We start from the raw sequence: 20,411 nt of genomic DNA on the forward strand, positions 1-20,411 counted from the left end.
AGAGCTTGGCTAGGTGGCGCCCCGCCCAGGCCTATCTGCAGGGGGTGGCAGGGAGACGTCCCTGCTACTGCTCCACCACCAGGTTTCAGGTTTAAAGAAGTGAAATGCTGATGAGCGGTGGCACCTGGCTGATGACGCTGCAGCTGGCCAACCATTAGGCACCGGAAGAGGTGCAACAGGCAGTAATGCCATAGCAGGGGAACATCTACCTGTATACTCAACTTCACCTCATTTGTCAGTGGTTTTAATGGTTTGGCTGATCGGTGTATCTTCCAACTTTTCAATTTTCAAAATGCACAAAGTTTATATTCTTGCACTCAGGTTTTCATTTGGTATTTGTGCATGCTATCTACATATGTAAAAGGCGCCATGTGTCTTGGAACATCTTTCTGCAAAAACAGAGGTTAGTTTAAATGATGAAAACACTGATTCTGTCTTCGTAGACTCATTTGGATTTATTGAGAGACTTCATTCAAATCATTTCAAACAGTAGTTGTTCACAGAATAAAAAAGGCATCAGGTTTTCTTGCATCTGGTCCTTCACACGTCTACAAAGTATCCTCATTCTAATTAAAAAGGCACAGCTGGAGGTAAACAGGAGTTGATTCAAGTGCATTTGTTTTTGGCACAATTTTAGTCTTTGGTAGTTTATTTGTGGAATGTGTGCGTTTGTGTGCATAACAGAGCTTATGAACCACAGTTTTAATGTTTCCACTGAACCACCTTCTTTGATTATCCGTCAGCTTTCTATAAATAAAACATGAACGTTGCTGGTATGGAGTTAAAAACCTTGTACTTCAAATTTGTGTTTTAACTGAGAAAACCCCCTCACAGTTTTCAGGCTTAAGACAAGACACAATTACATCAAGCTCAAAATGAGGCAGGATTCCAGTTTGGAGGTACGAGGTATCTCGTCAGACAGAGATGGTTGTGAGTGAGTCAGTGTGGTCTCACTTCTTGGCATGCTTCTTACAGATGGCGATGTACTCCAGGACGTCGTCAGGGGAGCCCATAGCCACGGGAGAGCGCTCGTGGATGCTCTGAGGCTGGATGTCCAGAATGCGCTCGTAGCCGGTGGAGGCCATGCCGCCTGCCTGCTCCATGATGAAGGCCATGGGGTTGCCTTCGTACAGCAGCCGCAGCTTTGAGGAGGAGGGGGAGTTTAGTTTCTGGTGCTAATGTCAAACTTTCTTAAAGGGATAGTTCAGAGTTTTTGAAGTGGGGTTGTATGAGATACTTGTCTATCATCAGTGTATTACATTGAGTAGGTGGCAGTCGGCGCATCCCCAGTTTGAGAGCAGGCAGCAGTGCCAGCACAGAAGTTAAGCTACCTAAAACAGTGGTTCCCAACTGGTCCAGCCACAGGGTCCAGATTTCTCCTTGATCATTAGTTCAAGGTCCCACAGTTCAATAGATTTGGCGTCCTACTTGCCATGTCGTTGAGCTAGTTTTCTGTCTCTGTCAAATAGCTGTCCAGAAGTCACTCACTCTAGCAGGACTTCAAAATAAAAGCTCTTTGCTGGAAATTTACTGACCTTAAAAAGAAAGTGTTTTTTTACAAACTAGGCACATTTGCCAGTTAATTGCGGCCTTTTTGGAATGCGCCCGCCACCCACTTTTGGACCACGACCCACCAGTTAGGAACCACTGACCTAAAAACATCAATATCAGTTTAAGTAAGTTTAACTGCTTTATCTTGCCGTCAGCCACTGATTTCCAACAGGGAACTGAAGTGGTTACCTTTGCTCTCCAGGCAAGAAGGCACCAGACTCCATTGACAAAACCAGTAATTTTACCTCGCAGAACATGGGACCTGCTGGTTGGCCGCTCCCCGAATGGTTAGTTTGTTTGTGTTATTGTGTGACTTTTGTGTTTTAAAGGGTTAGTTCGGATTCACCAAAGTCACACAATGTCACAAACTAACTAGGTGATCAAGGCAGCAGCACATCAGCAGGTCCAGTGTTCTGCGAGGTAAAATTACTGTTTTTGTCAATGGAGTCTGGTGACTTTGAAGAGAGCATAGAAAAGTTTCACTTTGAGTTCACAGAAAGCCGTCTGACAGCAAGGTGAAGCAATAAAAATATGAATATAACATAGAATATGTTTTGCTGCTGCCCCCGTCCACAGCAGTACATCACTTGGCTTCTGTGGCAGTACTCCGGTCTGTTCCTCCAAAGTGCGAGTGTGCCGACTGCCATCTACTGCATGTAATACACTGACTATGAAGCACCTCATACAACTTCACTTCAGAAGATCCAAACTATTCCTTTAAAGAAATATCCACATTTTAAACTGTTATAGTTAACAAGTCTCCAAATGGTTTAGCATTGTCATAGCCATGGCAGGTCATCAAACACTACAACATTAAATGTACCAAATTGTTAAAGGATGGGTTCAGACAGCAGACAGGGGCCCATTTAAACAGGTTTGTCTTGCTGAAATCATTCTGACATCATCAACAACAACATCTCTTCCCAATGAGACATGACTAAAGCCCGTAAAACTTGTTTCGACATTCATATGGGCACCTGATTATTACTTTGAGACAGACAGAAAAAATGTGAGCCTATCATTTAAGACGACGGTTATAGATCAGTGAGAATATGAAACTCAACATCTGGAAACATCTTTTAAATCTTGCTTTTAAGAAGTTTTTTTATTGCCTTCATCATTTTATTGAAATATTTTGTCTACTAAAATACTTTGTTTGCAACATTTTCTCATCTGTAAGGTGTAAGAATTAAATATAAAGTTCATCATGATTAGAATAAAACACCTTTAATATTGTGTGGCCTTTTAAAATTTTACTCAAAACTCAGAGTGCCTGAATTTTTCCCTAGTTTGTAAATTGGAACTTATTTTTTAATAACATGTTTGAAACTTTTTTGAAAACATACCATGCCCTCTCTTGTATGCATTACAAGTGTGATGCTTTCTACTCTTTTCAAATGTGACAACATCATGTTTGGCTCATTGTTATGAACACTGGAAGGATGTGGGGAGTGAAGAAACAATATTGTGACACTTCAGTTCAAGTTCCAGTTTTTTTTAAGTGACACTGAAACTATTTTGATGGAAATCTCATGAAAAAGACCAAAAAACAACCATAAAATGATCTTGTTACAATATCGTCTGTGTAACTTATACCTGATATATCTTAATTCTCTGTGCTGTAGATCTTTATTGTTGTCCAGAAACTTTTTTCACCACATCACTGAGCTACACTGTGTGACATGTTACTGTCATATGATCAACATGGACAGGTAGGGGTGTCGGCAGCATAGTGGATAGTGCCGGCACCCCATATACAAAGGCGATTCACTGCCGCTGCAGCGGTTGCAGGTTCAACTCTGGCTTGCCACCCTTTCTGCATGTCATCCCCCCTCTCTCTCTCTCTCTCTCTCTCTCTCTCTCTCTCTCTCATTCTCATTCTCTCTCTCTCATTTCACCCTGTCTCTGTCCATTAAAGGCAAAAAACAAACATGGACCTGTGCTTCATTTCGATTTGTATCACTTACACTGTACTGCTGCTGGAAATACTTTAGGACTGCGGGAGGCAGATCTCCTCAGGTTATGTTAGAAATTTCACTTACGCAACATAGTTTCATGTCTGTACACAATATCCGTATGCTTACATTACTGTATTTACTAAATCTTTCCATTCGCTTTGTTTTAGGATGAACATTTGAGCATTTATTAGGTCTTAAGATAGTTTAAAGTGTGAGGGAGCAGGAGAAAGCAGTGATGTGATCTTACCTTTCCTTCACGGTTCTTTGCATTTCCTGGGTATAAAAAGATGCCTCCGTACATCAGTGTTCGGTGGACGTCTGCCACCATGGAGCCAATGTAACGGGCGTTGTAGGGCTCAGTGCCGTCCTACAGTTATTTCAAATCTTGCATTAGTAAGCTACTTAATCCTGCATTTGAGAATATGTACATTTTAAAATGCAGACATCTCGACATCAGACTGCAGATAAAAAATTGGTAATTTTGCCAAAATAAATACAGATAAAAAGCATTGCTCTGCTTGAAGCTCCTCCTACACATGTCCTGACATCAGTGTTACCTGAGGGAACTTCTTCTTCTGCAGGTACTCTGTAACAGCGGGGTCAAAGTACTTTGAGTAACCCTCATTCACGCTGTAAATCTTGCCTCGCTTCTTGATCTTCACATCCCGATCGACCAGGATAAATTCTCCAATGGCCTGATGAGGACAAAGCAGAAAACGTTATCAACAAGTTCAGCTTTCTGGAATGTGACACACAAGGACCTTCACGAGAGTACTAACTGGGTCGAGCATGAAGCCGTTGACTCCCCGGCCGGTGGAGAGCACCATCATGGTGGCGCTGCCGTAGAGGGCGTAGCCTGCTGCCACGAGGGCAGTGCCAGGCTGCAGAGCGTCCTTCTCACTGGGCTCATCATCTGTGGTCTGAGGGAAACAGGACAGTGCACACCCCAACGACAGTCTTTTCACACTTCTTATTTTATTTATTTTTCTTAACATCTAACTTTAATTCTAATTTTATTCTTGTCTTGTGTGAAGGGAGACGGGCAGTTAAGAATTTTATTGTATGGTTTAAACTGCTGAGTTTGCTACTGTGCATACAACAATTAACTTCTTGAATCTTGAATCCTGAATTTCAGTGGTTTGTAGGCAACTTTATTATCTATAATTGTGGAGTAGACAGTGCTAGAATCTTGAACCAAACAGCCGCTAAAGGTGATTAAGTGTCTCTTTTCTTCCTTGCAGATTTATTTTTCCTACATTTGTTCTTTTGGTTTAACATTCTAGTAACATGGCATTACCATGTCTTACATATGACAAGTCACAGAGTAGGAATGCTTTCCTTTCAAGGGACAAAGAAAAGTCTGGGTTTGAGTGGACCTGACCTGAACAATATCACTGTAGGGGTTAATACTAGATCAGTGAAGCATTTTAAAGACAGTAAATATCAGCCACAACTGTAAGTGATCCGTCTAGATGTTCAAAAACTAATAAAAAAAAATGGTCATCCTGCCACATTTTGGCTTTAAGTTTGGAAATCAAGGACAACCACATTAAGAATTTTAACCTGTTGGTACCTTTTTGTAGATGGAAAAGATGGTTCCAATGGAGACCAGACAGTCGATGTTGGAGGAGCCGTCCAAAGGGTCGAAGCAAACAATGTATTTGCCCTGAAAGAGAAGAAAGAGTGGAGTTCATTTTCTTGGAAGCAAACACAGTTATATTTACATTCAGCCGCTCACCAGCAGGCATTGTGTGTGTGTGTGTGTGTGTGTGTGTGTGTGTGTGTGTGTGTGTGTGTGAAACGTGCTGCATGTATTTCCTTCATCATAAAACATTTGCAAAGCTGATTTTTTTTAAAGTATTTCAAATTTAAAGATGGTGATTTAAACAGTTTCCATTCATATTTACAGACTAGCTTCCTCCTTGTCTTTCACTGGCATGTTGTTGTATTTATTGACGTGTTATTACCTGTAGATGAGTGGAATAGTGTGACACCATTGACAGGAATGTGTATCGCCTCACTTCCTTGTGGGCGTGCATGAGCTACACAAAGAAATGCCCCACTCATAGAAAAACACAGCTCCATAGGAAACCTTTAACTGTACCAACCAGAGGCAATTAAAAGGAGAATATAATTCAATCATTGCTGTGCATGGAGTCAGACTGAAAGTAATGCAAGTCATTTAATTTAACAAGTATTTCAACAGGAACTAAAACCCCAGCCTTTTTTCACTGAACCAGTTTTATGAGATCAGATCCTACAAGGAAAACTTCCACTAAACAGTCATTTACATTAACCCAAAGAAAACTGGATGACCCTGTTTTAACGCTTCATGTCAGAAAACAAAGTTCCCAAATAACGAAAGCAGGTTTCCCCAGCTCGGTGGGCTCCACAGGAAGCTCACACAGCTTCAGGAGTAGCACAGATCCCTGACTTTGTTTCAGCATCTAAAATCAACCTCTATTCTTTCTCCATCGGTCACACTTACCCTCGTCTCTGGCTCTATGATGATGGCTCGCTCGTTCTCCTCAGACACCATCACACAGGAGGTAAAAGACGACTTGATCATGTTGATGACCAGGTCATTGGAAAGAATGTCCAACTTCTTCACCTGGTCCCCCGTCACGTTGGTGCTGCCGGCAATGCCAAAACTGATGAAGATAAGAAGATGAAAGCAGTTAGAGTGAGGGTGAAATTGTAAACTGGAATTTAAAGAATAAATGAGTTGTTCTTAAAACATACTTTTATTGGAGAGCCTTTTATTTGTCTTTTATTTCCTCAGGTTTTTTTTACACTCAAGTGTTTTTATCAGCTCATTTAAAAAGTTGTCGTTTCATAAAAGTCGCTGATGTCTTGTCTGTTTTAATCACTGACATGTAAAGCACTTTGTAACTCTATTTTGAAAAGCCCTTTATCAGTAAAGATCTTTTATTATTACCCACAGTTCTGTCCTGAAACCAGCTTAAAATCACAACAGCTGGAGTCTCTAGTTAAGAGGAAGGAAAAATAAAAACCCGCAAGTGATGCATGACTCTGCATTTCTCTAAATTGCAGAGGTTGGTTGGTGACAGTAAAATACTGCATCACCCGCTGAAGGTAAATCTGAATCAGAATCATCAGCCACAAGAGTTCAGCACATACAAGACGTTTCTACTCATGTAGTTAACATGAAACAACAATATAAGAAATGTACATTCATGTAAGTATGTATGGACCAACGCATCACACAGTAAGCATATGATGTGCACAAATGCAACATGTTAAAATCTAAAACAGTGAAGAGGAAGGAGCAACAAAAAGATGAAATAAGGAGGAGCAGGGGGAGGAGAGCAGACATGCATGGCTTTCTCTAGCAATACAGCTGCACATAACCGACACTAAATATTTGGAGGAACGGTTATTGCTATCATACACAAGTAGGCGTGGTGGTGGTTTCATTTATACGCCTTGTGATTGGCGCACAAAGACCCTGGATCTCCTGCGCAGTTTGTGCCAACGTGGATGCAGGGGACTGCAACTTCACTGATACTTTAAAACTCTGATAGGACTGTTAGTATATGGGCAAAAGTGATGTCTTCTACTCAGTGAGGTTTGTTTACTCACAGATGAGCGATCCCAGCTTTACGCACAGCGCTGGAGATGGCCTTCACCGCCGTGCACAGAGAGTTCAGCAGCCTCGTCAGCTCCCCGGTGCCTTTCGCCCTCCTGCCCTCCTCCATAACGAATCGGGTCACGGTGACCACGTTGGTGTCGATGACTCCTTGGTCGGACATGGTGGCGGATGGTCTCCTGCAGCCTCAGAGTAGAAGCAGGAGGAAATGCTGCAGGACTTAAATGCTGTGTAACGCGGAACTGGAGTGGAGGTGGGTGCAGACACTGAAGGGCCAATCCAGAGCCGCAGGAGAGGCGTGGCCCCACTGGAAACACTACCCGCTTTGTACAAACTGAACTGAGAAGTGATGAAATGACAAAGTCACCAACAGAGGGATGTGACCAGAATAATAGACGCCGTGCAGGCCTGAAATCAAGTTTGCATTGTGCAAGACGGGTCGTGCACTTTTGAGCAGGTCTGATAGAGTGAATGAACAGTTTCATAATTTTTATTTCTGATAGTGTGCATTCACAATCTTCCTGCTCTTAGACAGATGAACTTTTCAGCTTTCAGTTTTATTTGTCCCAGATGTTTTGTTCAATCTGTCTATGTTGACTGACTCCTCTGCTGCTACTGAACTGTAACCTTAACCCTGGTCTTTCCACTTGTATTTCATTTCATTTCATTTCATGTCATTTACTTCCTTTCTGAATTGATTTTACCCTGGTTTTTATTGGTTATTGATTTTAAGTGTCATCACGGTGCATTTTTATGTCTAAGTAAATCACTTTGAATTGTCTCTGTGTTTTAAATGTGCTATATAGACACAGCTGCATTGTCTTGTCTATCTAATATTATATTATTCTAAATGTGGACACCCATTAGCCATATACTTTTGTCCATATTTTTGGACTGGTTTCCACATGACAGTGCCCTCTTAGTAGCCTTAGAGACAGGGTAAGGAGCTCAGACATCCAGAGGGAGCTCGGAATAGAGCCGCTGCTCCTTCTCGTCAAAAGGGGTCAGTTGACATCTGATCAGGATGCCTCCTGGATGCCTCCTGGGCGCCGGAGATGTTCCAGGCACGTCCCGCTGGTAAGAGGCATCGGGGCAGGCCATGAACATGCTGGAGGGATTACATATCTCATCTGGCCTGGGAACAACTGGGGACACCCCAGGAAGAGCTGGAAAGTGTTGCTGGGGAGAGGGATGTCTGGGGGGGCTTTGCTTGGCCTGCTGCGCCCACGACCCAGCCCTGGATAAGTGGATGAAAATGGATGGACATAGTGCCCTCTTCTGCACAAAGCCAGGTAAAATGGAGGAGCCTCACTATTATGTGATGAACTGGAATCACCAAAATCAGTGGGATTTCCAAAATCTTGTGGAAAGCCTTCCCACAAGAGTGGAGGCTGTTACAGCACATTGCATGTCCACATACTCTTGGTCATGTAATCTATCTTCCCTTTAACCACACGTCCATCAGTTAAAAATAGATCTGTTTTCTTCTATTGCACATGTAGTCTCTCTGACCTGTTGGCCTGATCATGAAAAACAGAATCTAAATGAGAGCAGGTTAGATACATAGGAAGAAGAGAGCCTGAACAAAGCACAGGCTATATCCATTATATTCTCTTATTGTAAAGACTTGCTTAGACTTAGTTCCTCCTGTTCCTGTTGGAACATTGGGTGACGAGTCCCTTCCACTTGCTCCAGTCCAGTACCCTTCTTGTACCATGCCAGCTGACGCCCATCTCACTTAGGTCTTCCTTAAAGGTCTGTCTCCATGCCTCCCTCTCTTCCTCTTGCCGCCCTCAGGCACCCAGTCCATTGCCACACTCGCTGGTCTCTCTCTTGGCAGTCGGAGTACGTGTCCAGCCATTCGTCTTCTCCTGTTGGAGACCATGTCAGACAGTAGCGTCACTCCTGCCCTTCTCATCACCTCATCGTTGGTGATGTGGTCTCGCCATGAGATCCTCAAGATGGTTCTGAGGCATCGTCAGTGGAAGACATCCAACATGTTGGTAATGCTGGAAGTCCTCATCCACGTCTCGCAGGCGTAGGTCGCTGTTGGAATGACCACTGACATATACAGGTGTAGCTTGATGGCTGTAGTGATAGCTTTGGATAACCATATGTTGTGGAGCCGATGGATTGTCGTTCGCACGTCTTTCTCCACATCTCCTGTACTCGATATGTTACTGCCAAGATATGTGAAGTTCTCGACGTACTCAATGTCATACTCGCCTAGAGTGAGTGGTGGGTGGTGTTGATCCTGTCCGACGATCATGGCCTTGGTCTTCTCGTGGCTGATCCGTAGACCAACCTTTGCTCCGTGCTCTTGGGAGATTGCTGGTCATCTCCTGGAGTGCAACGTGGGTATGACTACTCAGAGCCAGGTCGTCCGCAAAGTCCAGGTCATGCAGTCTGCCCTGTCCCCACTTGATGCCTAAGTTCTTCCCGACGAGGGTCTTCCTCAAAGTCATCGGTTGTGCTACTGCTGGTTCTGACGCGACATGTGGAGATACTGTGCAAGGCCTTGAAGTATTTGGACGGCACGCCATACAGCTGGACAGTCTGCCACAGTGATTCCCGGTGGATGCCGTCGAAAGCTTTCTTGAAATCGATGTAATTGATTATGAGGGGTGTCTGCAGTTCTCGGCACTGTTCTATGATGTTGAGAAGAGTGAAGATCTATTCGGAGCAGGACCTTCCCTTCCGGAAGCCAGCTTGCTCTGCCCTTAGGATATCATCCACCTCGGTTTTAGCCGTTGGAGCAGAACACTGCAGAATACCTTGCCAGGGATAGACAGCAGTGTGATGCCATGCCAGTTGAGCAGTCCCAGAGGTTTCCCGAGGTTTCCCTCAGATTAATTAAGACTTAATAAATCTTAATTAATCTGTAACCTAACCCACTATGATTTTTAATGCAAAAATACAAAACCACTTTCAGTGTCAATCAATCTCAATGTAATCAAAGACACTGTTTCCAAAGGGGGGTAAGTAAACACATTACATGCATTGTTTTTCTACATTTTATACCTGACATTTTATTTTTATTGTAATTTAGTGTTAAAAAGAAACTGTTGCTACCATGAGTAGCCTACAACACAATATATGCCAACAAGAGCTTTAAGTATCATCTTGTAATCAGCGGTGGAGGCAGTGCTCAGATCTTGTACGTAATTTGGCTCAGAGGAGGGATATTCATCTTTAATTGGTCGTATTTGTATTTCTTTTCAATACCCCCAGAACCTCAAAGCCCACGAGAAGGCTTCAAAGGCATGTTTCTTTAAAAATATGCAAAATCAGACTATTTATCAAAGCTAAAAACTGTGAAATATGGTTATTTATGGTGGAGGAAAGTGTCGTGCATTTTCCCCAGTCAACCAGGGAGGCTTGAGAAAAAATATTTGTATCTCCAGGGCAGGTCAGGATATTAATCAGAAAAACAAAGTCACACCACAGAAGTGCCGTGCTTGAGTAAATGTACTTTCCCAACAGTGCTGCAGTGAAGGTAAACTACAAACAGACAATTAACTTGTATATCTATATTTTCTTCATCTGTAACGCTGTTACACCAAAACGCCACAAGATGGCAGTCTTGTCCAGCCAGCCTCATTAAAGACTTTGACTCTGTGCCCTGTCCCAAACACTGTAGGTGTGTTTTGGTACTCTAGCATTATCATGAATCTTCTAAATACTTGATATATAGTTTTACATTTGTTTTATTAAGTATTTCAAGAAACTAAACAGTCTGAGCAGTTTCAGGAAGTTTTGGTTAGTCACAAAAGATTTAGCGTTTATAGATAAACATACACTTGCATGCAGAAGTTTGGGCACCCATTCGTCAAAATTTCTTTTACTGTAAACAGTTAGAAGGATGAAGATGAACTGATCTCCAAAATAATAAAAGCAAAACATTTTAGAATAAAAGCACCATGCAAAAGTTTGGGAGCCCCATGATATCTGAGCTCTCCGACAACTTTTACAGGGTCTTAGACCTTTATTAGCTTATGAGGGCTCTGGCTCGTACGTAATCATCGTTAGGAAAGGCCAGGAGATTCAGATTTCAAAGCTTTATAAACACTCTGATTCCTGAAACCTTGTCCTGAAACAATCAGCAGCCATGGGCTCCTCTAAACAGCTGCCTACCACTCTGAAAACTAAAATGACAGATGCCCACAAAGCAGGAGAAGACTATAAGAAGATAGTAAAGTGTTTTCAGATAGCTGTTTCCTCAATCTGTTAAGAAATGGCAGTTAACAGGAACTGTGGAGGTCAAGTCCAGGTATGGAAGAACGGGAAAACTTTCCAAGAGAGCTGCTCATAGGATTCTTAAAAAGGCAAATCAAAACCACTTTTTGACTGCAAAAGACCTGCAGGAAGATTCATCAGTCTCTGGAGTGGTGGTGTACTGTTCTACTGTGCAGTGACTCCTGCATAAATATGACCTTCATGGAAGAGTCATCAGAAGACAACCTTTCCTGTGTCCTCACCACAAAATTCAGCTTCAGAAGTTTGCAAAGGAACATCCAAACAAGACTGATGCTTTTGGAAACAAGTCCTGTGGACTGATGAAGTTACAATAGAACTTTTTGGACGCAATGAGCAAAGGTATGTTTGGAGGAAAAGGGACACCTGTCTAGCTGTCAAACACGAAGGATCGATCATGCTTTGGGCTTGTGTTGCAGCCAGTGACACAGGAGAACACGTCACAGGTAGAGAGAAGAATTTATTCACTTAAATTACAGCAAATTCTGGAAGCAAACATCACAGCATCGGTAGAAAGCTGAAGATGAAGAGAGGATGGCTTCTACAACAGGACAATAATCCTAAACACACCCTGAAATCCACAATGGATCAAGAGGTGCAAGCTGAAGGTTTTACTATGGCCCTCACAGTCCCTCAACCTAAACATCATTAAAAATCTGTGGATGGACCTCAAAAGGGTAAACTCCCTTCACACATTTGGACTTTAACTGAACAAAAATCTGACTGTAGCTTTAGTTTGAGATCTCAAGACTTAGTTTTGTTGTCTGTTCCTTGTGCCCAGACTGAGCTGGGGAAAAAAGCTTTTATGTGCATTGCTCCTTTCACTTGGAACAACTTTCAAAAAGAGTTGAAGCTGCATGAATTGTCTGACTGTCTGATCTCTGTCTGTATCTAAAGCTCTCATAAGCACAAGGATCAGTGGCATATAGCAGTTACAACGTGTCCCAGTGCACATGACGAAGATGGGTTTGCCTTTTTCAAGGACATGTAGAGCAAATGCTGCTGTTTTTAATTTCTTCTGTGAACATAGGCATATTTTCAAGGTGGCAATCACTCATAAAGGCCCATTCTCCACCCAACACATTGTTGGAGGGCCCATTCTTTCTATGGGCCTCCCGATCTCACCGGCCTCAGTGCAACTGCACTGCCTGCTCTGTCTCTATTCACACCCCTGACAAGGATGAATGACTAGTTGGTTTTTGTCGCTGTGTAGGTGTCTAATATCCACTGTATATCTTGAATGTTTTTACTGTGATGTTGTTTGGTTGTGACTTTTTTGCATGCTGCTCTCTGCCAGGTCTCCCTTGACAAGAGATTGTTGATCTAAACGGGACTTACCTGGTTAAAAATGGGTTAAATCAAAGAGCAGTGCATGCAAGATGACCCAAGAATCTCACAGAAGTAGAAGCTTTTTGCAATGAAGAATTGGTAAAAAGCCTACTGCTCACACCCTACATATCCCCCAGAACCCTCTGATCATCAGACACTGGTCTCCTAACTGTGCCCATGATCCAAGCTAAATTTTTGGAAGGTGCATTCAGTCATTATGGTCCCACTCTCCGGAACAAATTGCCTGATGATCTTAGATTTTCTGCAACTGTGTCATCCTTTAAAGTCAAGCTTAGGACCTACCTGTTCTCCCAGACCTATGAATAGTTAGTGTCCCTGACTCTGTGTCTGTCTCTCTGTCGGGACGAATACTTTGTATGAAATGTGCTATATAAATAAAATTGGATTTGATTTGAAAATCTCCCAAACAAGAACTAAAGACTCTTAGGTGGCTAAAAAAAGCGTTTAGAGTTGGTAATACTTGCCAAAGAGGGCGCTGCTAAATACTGACCGTGCAGGGTGCCCAAACATTTGGTTCATTCCCTTTTCCTTTTGAAACTGTAAAAGATTGAAATAAAAAATAATCTGTCTTAAAATATTTAAGAAGTGTGTCATCCTTAACTTACTGCCCGAAAGAAATCAGGTCATCAAATTGCTTTGCTATAGACAGAATTTTCACCCGGGGTTGCCCAAACTTTTGCATGCAACTATATGTAGTTACGATTAAATTAACAATTAATGTCATTGTTAGTTGATAAAGACAAATATGGTCCTGAGGTTCACCTCCTCTGATAGCACAAGGCCTCAGAACGACCCTCACACTTCACTAATATTATGTCTCATGAGAGACATAATATTAGTTCACTGTCTTTTAACTGTATTTGTGCTTTGGCAACACATGTTAAATGCCATGCCAATAAAGCCTGTTGAACTGAACTCAACAGTCCTTATATTAGTTTCCAAAGAAAAGCTGTGTTCACTCATGTTTATCTAACTTACAAGTAAAACTGCTTCAGCTGGTCACCAGGAAGCTGCAGGGTAAATGTTGCGGTTGTTTAGCTCTGTGTAGCTCGGACAGTAAAAAGTAGGCCAGCCCTGCAGCAGGTAAGCTACACCTGCAACCTGTGACACCCACTGACCGTCACAGCAGCACAGCGCGCACTGAGCTTATCTGAGGGACCCACTGCGCATGCCCGCGGCTCAACAACTCGCTGCTGAGGCGGACAAGTACAAAGAGGCTGTTGGTGGTGGTGCAGACGGGACGTGCTGTGTGCCACGGGGCCAAACTATAACCTTGTAGTGTTTAACTTCAACCTACTGCCTGAACCGGACGGGTTACCCTCCAACAACCAGCCTCCACGGGCAATCAGAATTAACAGAGAGGAGGAGGAGGAGGTGTTGCGTTCAGGTCCAGACACACTGCTCGTGGAGACTTGGCTTCGGGTGAGTTAAACGCTTTGAGAGCTTCTCGTATATGAACTCCATCCTGCTTTCCAGCTTTCCAGAATGTTTGTGTGCGTCTAACAGCATGCATGAGTGTTTGGTGTAACGGCTTAGTTAAGTTTGCTCGATGCATGTTCTGGGTCAGGTGGTCCTGCAGCGACCAGACCAGACAATCCCGTGAAGCGCTGCTGGTTAAGCAGGATTATGGTTAAAGTCATACGGTGTTTGTTGTACCTGCTGCTTGTGGCAATCTGGTGTCTTTTTCCGAGCAAACAAAGCTTGTTCCCGCCAGACAGGTGTCCTGGAAGTGCTGCATGTATGCTGCATGAACTTTGAGCTCCAAGGTGCGTGCTGAAAAGTGTTTTTCATTAAGGTGAAGTTTGTGTGTCTTGATGATTCAGCTCTGCTTTGAAGGATTTTGCTTTCAAAACAGTTTTCAACCACTGCACCATCTCTGTCATGTGATTTCTAGTAATCCCTCGCCATTATGGTACCCACACTGACTCATTTTCACCATGCAGTTGACCGCTTAAATCAGGTTTCACCACAGCTGTGCAGGTTCCCAAACACCCTCACCTCAAACCTCCAAAAGAATAATCCCTCTCTGTCACCATAGTCATTTTCATTACGTCTATAAAGGCTGTTGAAAGGCAGTGTGGTTGCTCATATCCAGAGATAATTCCTCGCCACTACCTATTTTCTTACTGTCACAGGTTGAAGCAGGCACATGCAGGCTCTGTAAAAGCAGCTGAAGCGCTGTAGGGTCAGAGAAGCGGGGACACAAACCTGGATGGTGGTCCCTATTGTGCTGGTGAAGAGCTGGGGTCAAACAGAGGGCTCTTCATCTTCTGCAGGGCTCAGAGGTTTTTTTTCTGCAGAGGTAAAGCATTAAATTGATATGTCAAGGGGAAGAATATGAGCCCTGTGACATCGGTTTAATGAAATTCTTCGGCTTCCAGTGTGGCACTTCTGGCATATCCCTGAATCCATTTTTCTGCACTTGTGTATAAAAAGAATAGAGATTACAAACAGCGCTGTCACGGGAGGAGACCAAACAAAGCATTCCTTCAGACATGAAAGTACCAACCTACTGTGGCTTCGGTGAACCTGGTGATCTTTTGTGCAGTCGCTTTGGGAAAATATCATATTTTCTATAAATCATTTTTGATTTTTACACCTTTTAACTTCTTTGTAATTCACTGGCTTTAATAAGACAACTTGTTGGCTTTTTTTGCCAGTAGTTTAAAATTCAAGTTATTTAGCTGTTAAAACATTTAAGTTGCAGCGCTGCCATCTTATTCAAACCAACACTGATTACAAAATACTGTAGGAGATAAATACCCATTCTTCTGACCTTGGTATGTCATGTCACCATGTATAAACAGCACCTTATTCTGTACACAAAATGGCGCTGAACACATTGTGAGAGACAAAACAAAACATATGAGCACACAACACATTTCAAAAGCAGCACAAACTACACCCTCAAATTACCATTAACAGAACAGTTTCAATACAACATAAACATTAAATCTAAATGTAGAGAGGATTTTCTGCAGGGTTGTTTTGTTAGACTGCATCACTTTTAAGCAAGTGTACCTAATAAACTGGCAGTTTGTGTATATTTGCCCTACTAAGTGGCCCAAGTGGTGAATTTGAATCTTGGCTGGACCTTTTTTAGCTCACCAGTCCTCTGCAGTGGAGCCAAAGAGTTTGTTTTGGACACTGCAACCAGCAGCTCTGTCGTGTTATGTGGTGCCACCATGCTGCACTGTGTACAAGACATTAGTCTACATGTTGTTGTCGTCTGCTCACCTTTCTGCACCTTAAATAACTTCAAAACAATACGTGGAAAATGTTTTTTTAGATGTGATGAGCAGCTCTATAGCTCGCTCTGTGGGGTGGTTGGTCAGATGGTGGGATCCACAAAGATTTCCCCATTCTTTGGCGGCCATTTTTTTGTCCAAGGAGGCTGAAATTTGGCACGGAGGTTGCAGCTATTGTGAATTCACGCCACATATGTGTACAAAGTGATTTAAAACACAAAATTGCTGGCTTTATCTTTTTGTTAAATCATGGTTCCCAACATTTTTCCTTACGCACTTTTCCAATGCAGGATGAGGCTGTTACGCAGAAAGTGAAGGCTCTTTGACTGTATCATATTTCACCATGCCTTATCCTGTGAGTTTATAGCCCTTTTTAGATAGAATTGTGCAACTTTGCAGGAAAGCCCAATCAGTCGTTTTTCAGCATTGGCAGTATAAAAACAAAATCGGAGAGTGCAGCAAAATGCCGCCTGCCTACTTTTGTTTATGCACCTTTTTCGAGGCAATGGGGGGCGTAGGCAATAGGGGTGTGCGATATGGACAAAAAATAATATCTCGATATTTTGGGGGATTTTGAAGATAACAATAATTAGATGATATTCTTTTAAATATGTGTTTTAACAGCCTGAGTTATAGCTCATTAATTGTTTCTCATGGATGATATTAATGGAAAAATGTTCTTAACATTTCTTGCTGCTTTTTTACCTGCTCTCTCTGTTTGACTCTGGTGACGGCCTTTTGTAGCGTCAATTCCGGGTCCGTTTGCAACTGTTCAGATAGGCGTTTGTCCCACAGACTCACCACAAGCCTGTCCCTCACCATCTCATCATGTAGAGCCCCGTAACCGCAGTGCTCCGCCAGGCAGTGCAGCGCCGTAATGAAACTGTCAGCCGTCTCGCCTGTTTCTTGAAGCCTCTGATTAAACTTTACTCTCTCAAAGATCACATTCCTGCGATTCTCTTCTGCTTGCGTCTCCAATCCAGAAGCAATGCGGAATCTGTCGAAGCATTTAATCCATTTAGGCCAGTCTTCAGCCTTGAAGGTGAACTTCTCCAGCGGGGAGACTTGAAACTGTGCCATGTTGCCGCTTCGTTCAGCTAACTGAGGCTAGGCTAGGTAGCTCTGTAGACGGTCTTCCAGTACTGCGAACTTTAGCCTGACAGGCTGGGACCTATCACTACAGTTGACCCACGTCTTCCGAAGCTGCTGGAGCATCCATAGGCGGTGTTGCTATGTTGTCTTGCTAATGTTTGTTTAGCAGCAGGCTGACCTGCCGGGAAGGTGCCAGTGAGAGATCATGTGACCACCTAGGCGTACTGCGGCGTGCTGCTGCACGCAAGTTACGCAACTCTTGTTCAGTGAATGTTTGGGGTTTCAACCTTTCAACGTGTGTTTTCAGTTTTTGTGTCATTTGCATACTCGATAACGTACATTTGCACATTGTTAAAACAACAATGACGATATTATCGCTAACGATATATATATCGCCCACCCCTAGTAGGCAAGTAACGAAACATGTAGCTCAGCGTGTGACGTAAACAGTGACGTGGGAGGGAAGCCGCGGCTGGTCAGTCCTTCAGCGATTCTCTCATAAGTTGGCCCGTCCTTCAACGTTCCCATCATCTGGCCTCATCTTTACAGTGTCTGTCAGGTTTGCGTTTCCCTCTGGCTACTAGCTGCTTGCTAATTCCTGCTATCAGCTGTTTTGCACGTGCGGCATCATCAACAGCCCCTCCCGTTGCGGAAGGCCACCTCAGTCTGTTTAAACTAAAAGGGTTCCGCCAATATGTCTACCCTACGAGGCGGAAAATTGGGCACCTTGGATCAACTTGCCAATCCGGCTCTGTGTGTCTAAACGCTTGCAGCTTGCTGGCAAAACAGCCCAACATCCGCCGAAAATCTGGCAGTGTGAAAAGGGCTTATGTCTTGAATAAAAATCTAAACTTTAAAATGACTAATAATCTTTTAGTGTTCTTCACAGAATTTAATGAAATGCTGAGATATAGGCCTGCTTTATTTCGTTTTTTAAGTTTCCTTACACCCCTTAAAGTCCAGAAGCCTCAAGACCCCCTGTGATGTTTTGGTGACCCCTAAAGAAGGTCAGGGCCCCCAGGTTGGGAACCGGTGTGTTAAAGTGATGTTTTTTTTGTTGTTGTTTGTTTGACATTCAGGTGTCTGTTACATTAAATGGTTGTTAGGTTAGGATAATTAAAATGCTTATTACTGCCACTTAAAGAAGATTTTTTTAAATAAAATATCCTGTAGTTAACTCTCTGTTTAGGGTAACTAATGCCTATTTATTAGCGCACATGCATGACGCTGAGTTTAGTGTTTAGGCTGCTCACGTGCCTCTTGTTTATTTCACTTGATATTTCAGAGCTCGCTCATACTGCCACAAGCTTAGCATTAAATCTGTACATCGTGCATGTCCTCCAGCAACACCCAGAGCATTCCACAGCCTCTCACTGGTTTCCCGTCAACACATAAGCAGATCAGGTGGAAGCACGGCCTGGCGTCGATTGGTACATCAGGCTTAGCGGCGCTCTGAGTCCACATCATCAGGGTCGGCCAGTCAGCCTTTGTGGACATATGGCAGAGGTCTCTCAATTAACACCTTAGTGAGACGACCCTTCTGTCCATGTGATCAAAGCTGGGTCTCCTCTGCTCAGATGTGTCCCCCCCCCTTCAGCCTCCTCCTCCTCCTCCCTGTGATTATGACTCCCATCCCTCCAGTGTTTGTTTAGAGGAAATGACTTCCACTCCACTGCCCCGTCTGAGCGGGTTGCACGTCAAATCTGGCCCTGCTGTAACAGTTTTTGTGGAATTCTTGCTGTGGTGTTTTCTCTGTAATTTATCTCAAGGGGGTGCTGAGTTGTAATTTTAGTTTTGGTGGAACATCTGTGCATGCTTTTGTCCCATTTGTGCTTCTCTTGCATGTTTTAGTGCTTAAAATACTGTGTTTTTGGGCTGCTTCAACTTGAAACGATGATTTTTTTTTTTTGCTGCACCCATGTGCACTCATAACATTTTTTCTGTGGGAGCTTTACGGCCGAGGAAACCACTCTTACTGGTGTCAGTGTTTGACTGTGGAGGTGAAGGGAGTTGTTACAGCTGTTGAGATCTTAAAGTGTGGGATGAAGACCTACATGAGCCTCAGGGATTGCCCTGTTATTACAAGATCAAACCTACTTTGAGTCGTAGATCCACTGAAACGAAACAATTAGAGCTCCCCCGCAAAAGCCAAACCTCACTGAGACCTGTAAAAAACCAAACTACATATTTGATGAAAGCTAAATCTGTGTCGTGAGATAACGGATTAGATTTGATATCATATAAGTAACCTGAAGGCATGAACCTGTAAAATCTAAAACAACCAGGCCAGCACAGCAGATTGTACATGGAGGTCTAATAAAAACAAAAACGAAAAGCCAAGCTTCGGAGAATTCTCCTAAAAGATTTCCAGGGGTCCGGGGCCGCTGCCAGGCCACAACCCTGCATTGTTTGCAAATTTGCTAGGAAGTCATTATTAGAGTGATCAAAGCTTTGGCAGAACTGCTTGAAAATCTTTTTAAATCGGTGCTTGCTGGAGTTTAGAGGCTTAGCGGAGTCAGAGACATTTGTGTTGGCTGGGTTTGGCTTTTTCACATTGATCACGTATTACATAGAATAAAGAATACACAAACTAAGGTGACGCTGTGTAATTTTGATGCAGAGGTCAGATGTAGATCTTTTTCGAGTCATTGCAGTGTGGAAAGATTATATTTTGAAAGCTTGTTGGACACTGTTAACATACAAGTTGTTTTGTTTTCCCATTCTTTGAATTGGTTCTTTGAAAATTAATAGTTTTAAAGGTTATTGTTTCACGGTACACCTGTTCAGCACATATTAACCACGAAGAAGTCTGAATGTGCCTGTGAAATGTTCACAACCGGAACTTTTTCAGGGTTTAAGTACATGACTGTTTGTTGGTCAGGACAACCAGTAGAGACTCAGGAACTTGCTGGTCCCAGCCAAGAAAAAGTGTGGCACATAAACCTGTAAAACAATGCTTTATCGCTACAGTTTATGTACGTCTGGTCGTTCATGCTAATTGTGGTCAGAGCATCTCCAAGTATAGACCTCTTTTTATATTTTTGGACTTGCTCAGCCAACATTTAAGCACTCCATATTTAAAGCACCATGAAATCTGAATCATTTACACACTGTAGCGATCAAATCTTTTCAACAAGGTTTATGCAACCCCATCCGCATTGTTAGAAAATCTTTGAGGTACGTTGCTCTACGCTCACATCCTCCTCGCACAGTCACTCGGGCCGCAATTGTGCACTATCACCGATTCCACCGAAAGCATGTAGCATGAAACATGTCGAGAAACTGAATAAAGGTATTCCTCAAAATGTCGTACTTCTCATTTAAACCGTTTTTATTGAGCAACAGTAG

The 20,411-nt window shown here is 43.0% G+C and overlaps 2 protein-coding genes across 2 annotated transcripts in view; one reads left to right on the forward strand and one right to left on the reverse strand.

Moving 5' to 3' along the window:
* Window positions 1-429: 429 nt before the first annotated feature.
* On the reverse strand, window positions 430-7,343 carry LOC125890130 (fructose-1,6-bisphosphatase 1-like). Its single transcript, XM_049578616.1, has 7 exons — window positions 7,113-7,343; window positions 5,998-6,160; window positions 5,083-5,175; window positions 4,289-4,429; window positions 4,067-4,204; window positions 3,757-3,876; window positions 430-1,142 (listed from the first exon to the last, which is right to left on the reverse strand). Exons 1-7 carry the CDS (start codon window positions 7,280-7,282, stop codon window positions 951-953), a joined length of 1,017 nt encoding a protein of 338 aa, XP_049434573.1. The 5' UTR covers window positions 7,283-7,343; the 3' UTR covers window positions 430-950.
* A 6,597-nt stretch (window positions 7,344-13,940) lies between these two features.
* The window catches only part of kank1a (KN motif and ankyrin repeat domains 1a), an 89,070-nt gene continuing 82,599 nt past the window's right edge, over window positions 13,941-20,411 (forward strand). The window contains exon 1 of the mRNA XM_049578470.1: window positions 13,941-14,145. The gene's annotated coding sequence lies outside the window, so the exon portion shown is untranslated. The remainder of the gene's footprint in view (window positions 14,146-20,411) is intronic.

This window comes from Epinephelus fuscoguttatus, linkage group LG6 (assembly GCF_011397635.1).
Source record: "Epinephelus fuscoguttatus linkage group LG6, E.fuscoguttatus.final_Chr_v1".
Classification (NCBI taxonomy): domain Eukaryota; kingdom Metazoa; phylum Chordata; class Actinopteri; order Perciformes; family Serranidae; genus Epinephelus; species Epinephelus fuscoguttatus.

Coding starts and splice junctions, on each gene's coding strand:
- LOC125890130 (XM_049578616.1), bottom strand. CDS start 7,282: ATGTCCGACCAAGGAGTCATCGACACCAACGTGGTCACCGTGACCCGA. Junction 6,161..7,112: donor AAAGCTGGGATCGCTCATCT/GTGAGTAAACAA, acceptor TATCTTCATCAG/TTTTGGCATTGCCGGCAGCA. Junction 4,205..4,288: donor ACGGCTTCATGCTCGACCCA/GTTAGTACTCTC, acceptor TGTCCTCATCAG/GCCATTGGAGAATTTATCCT.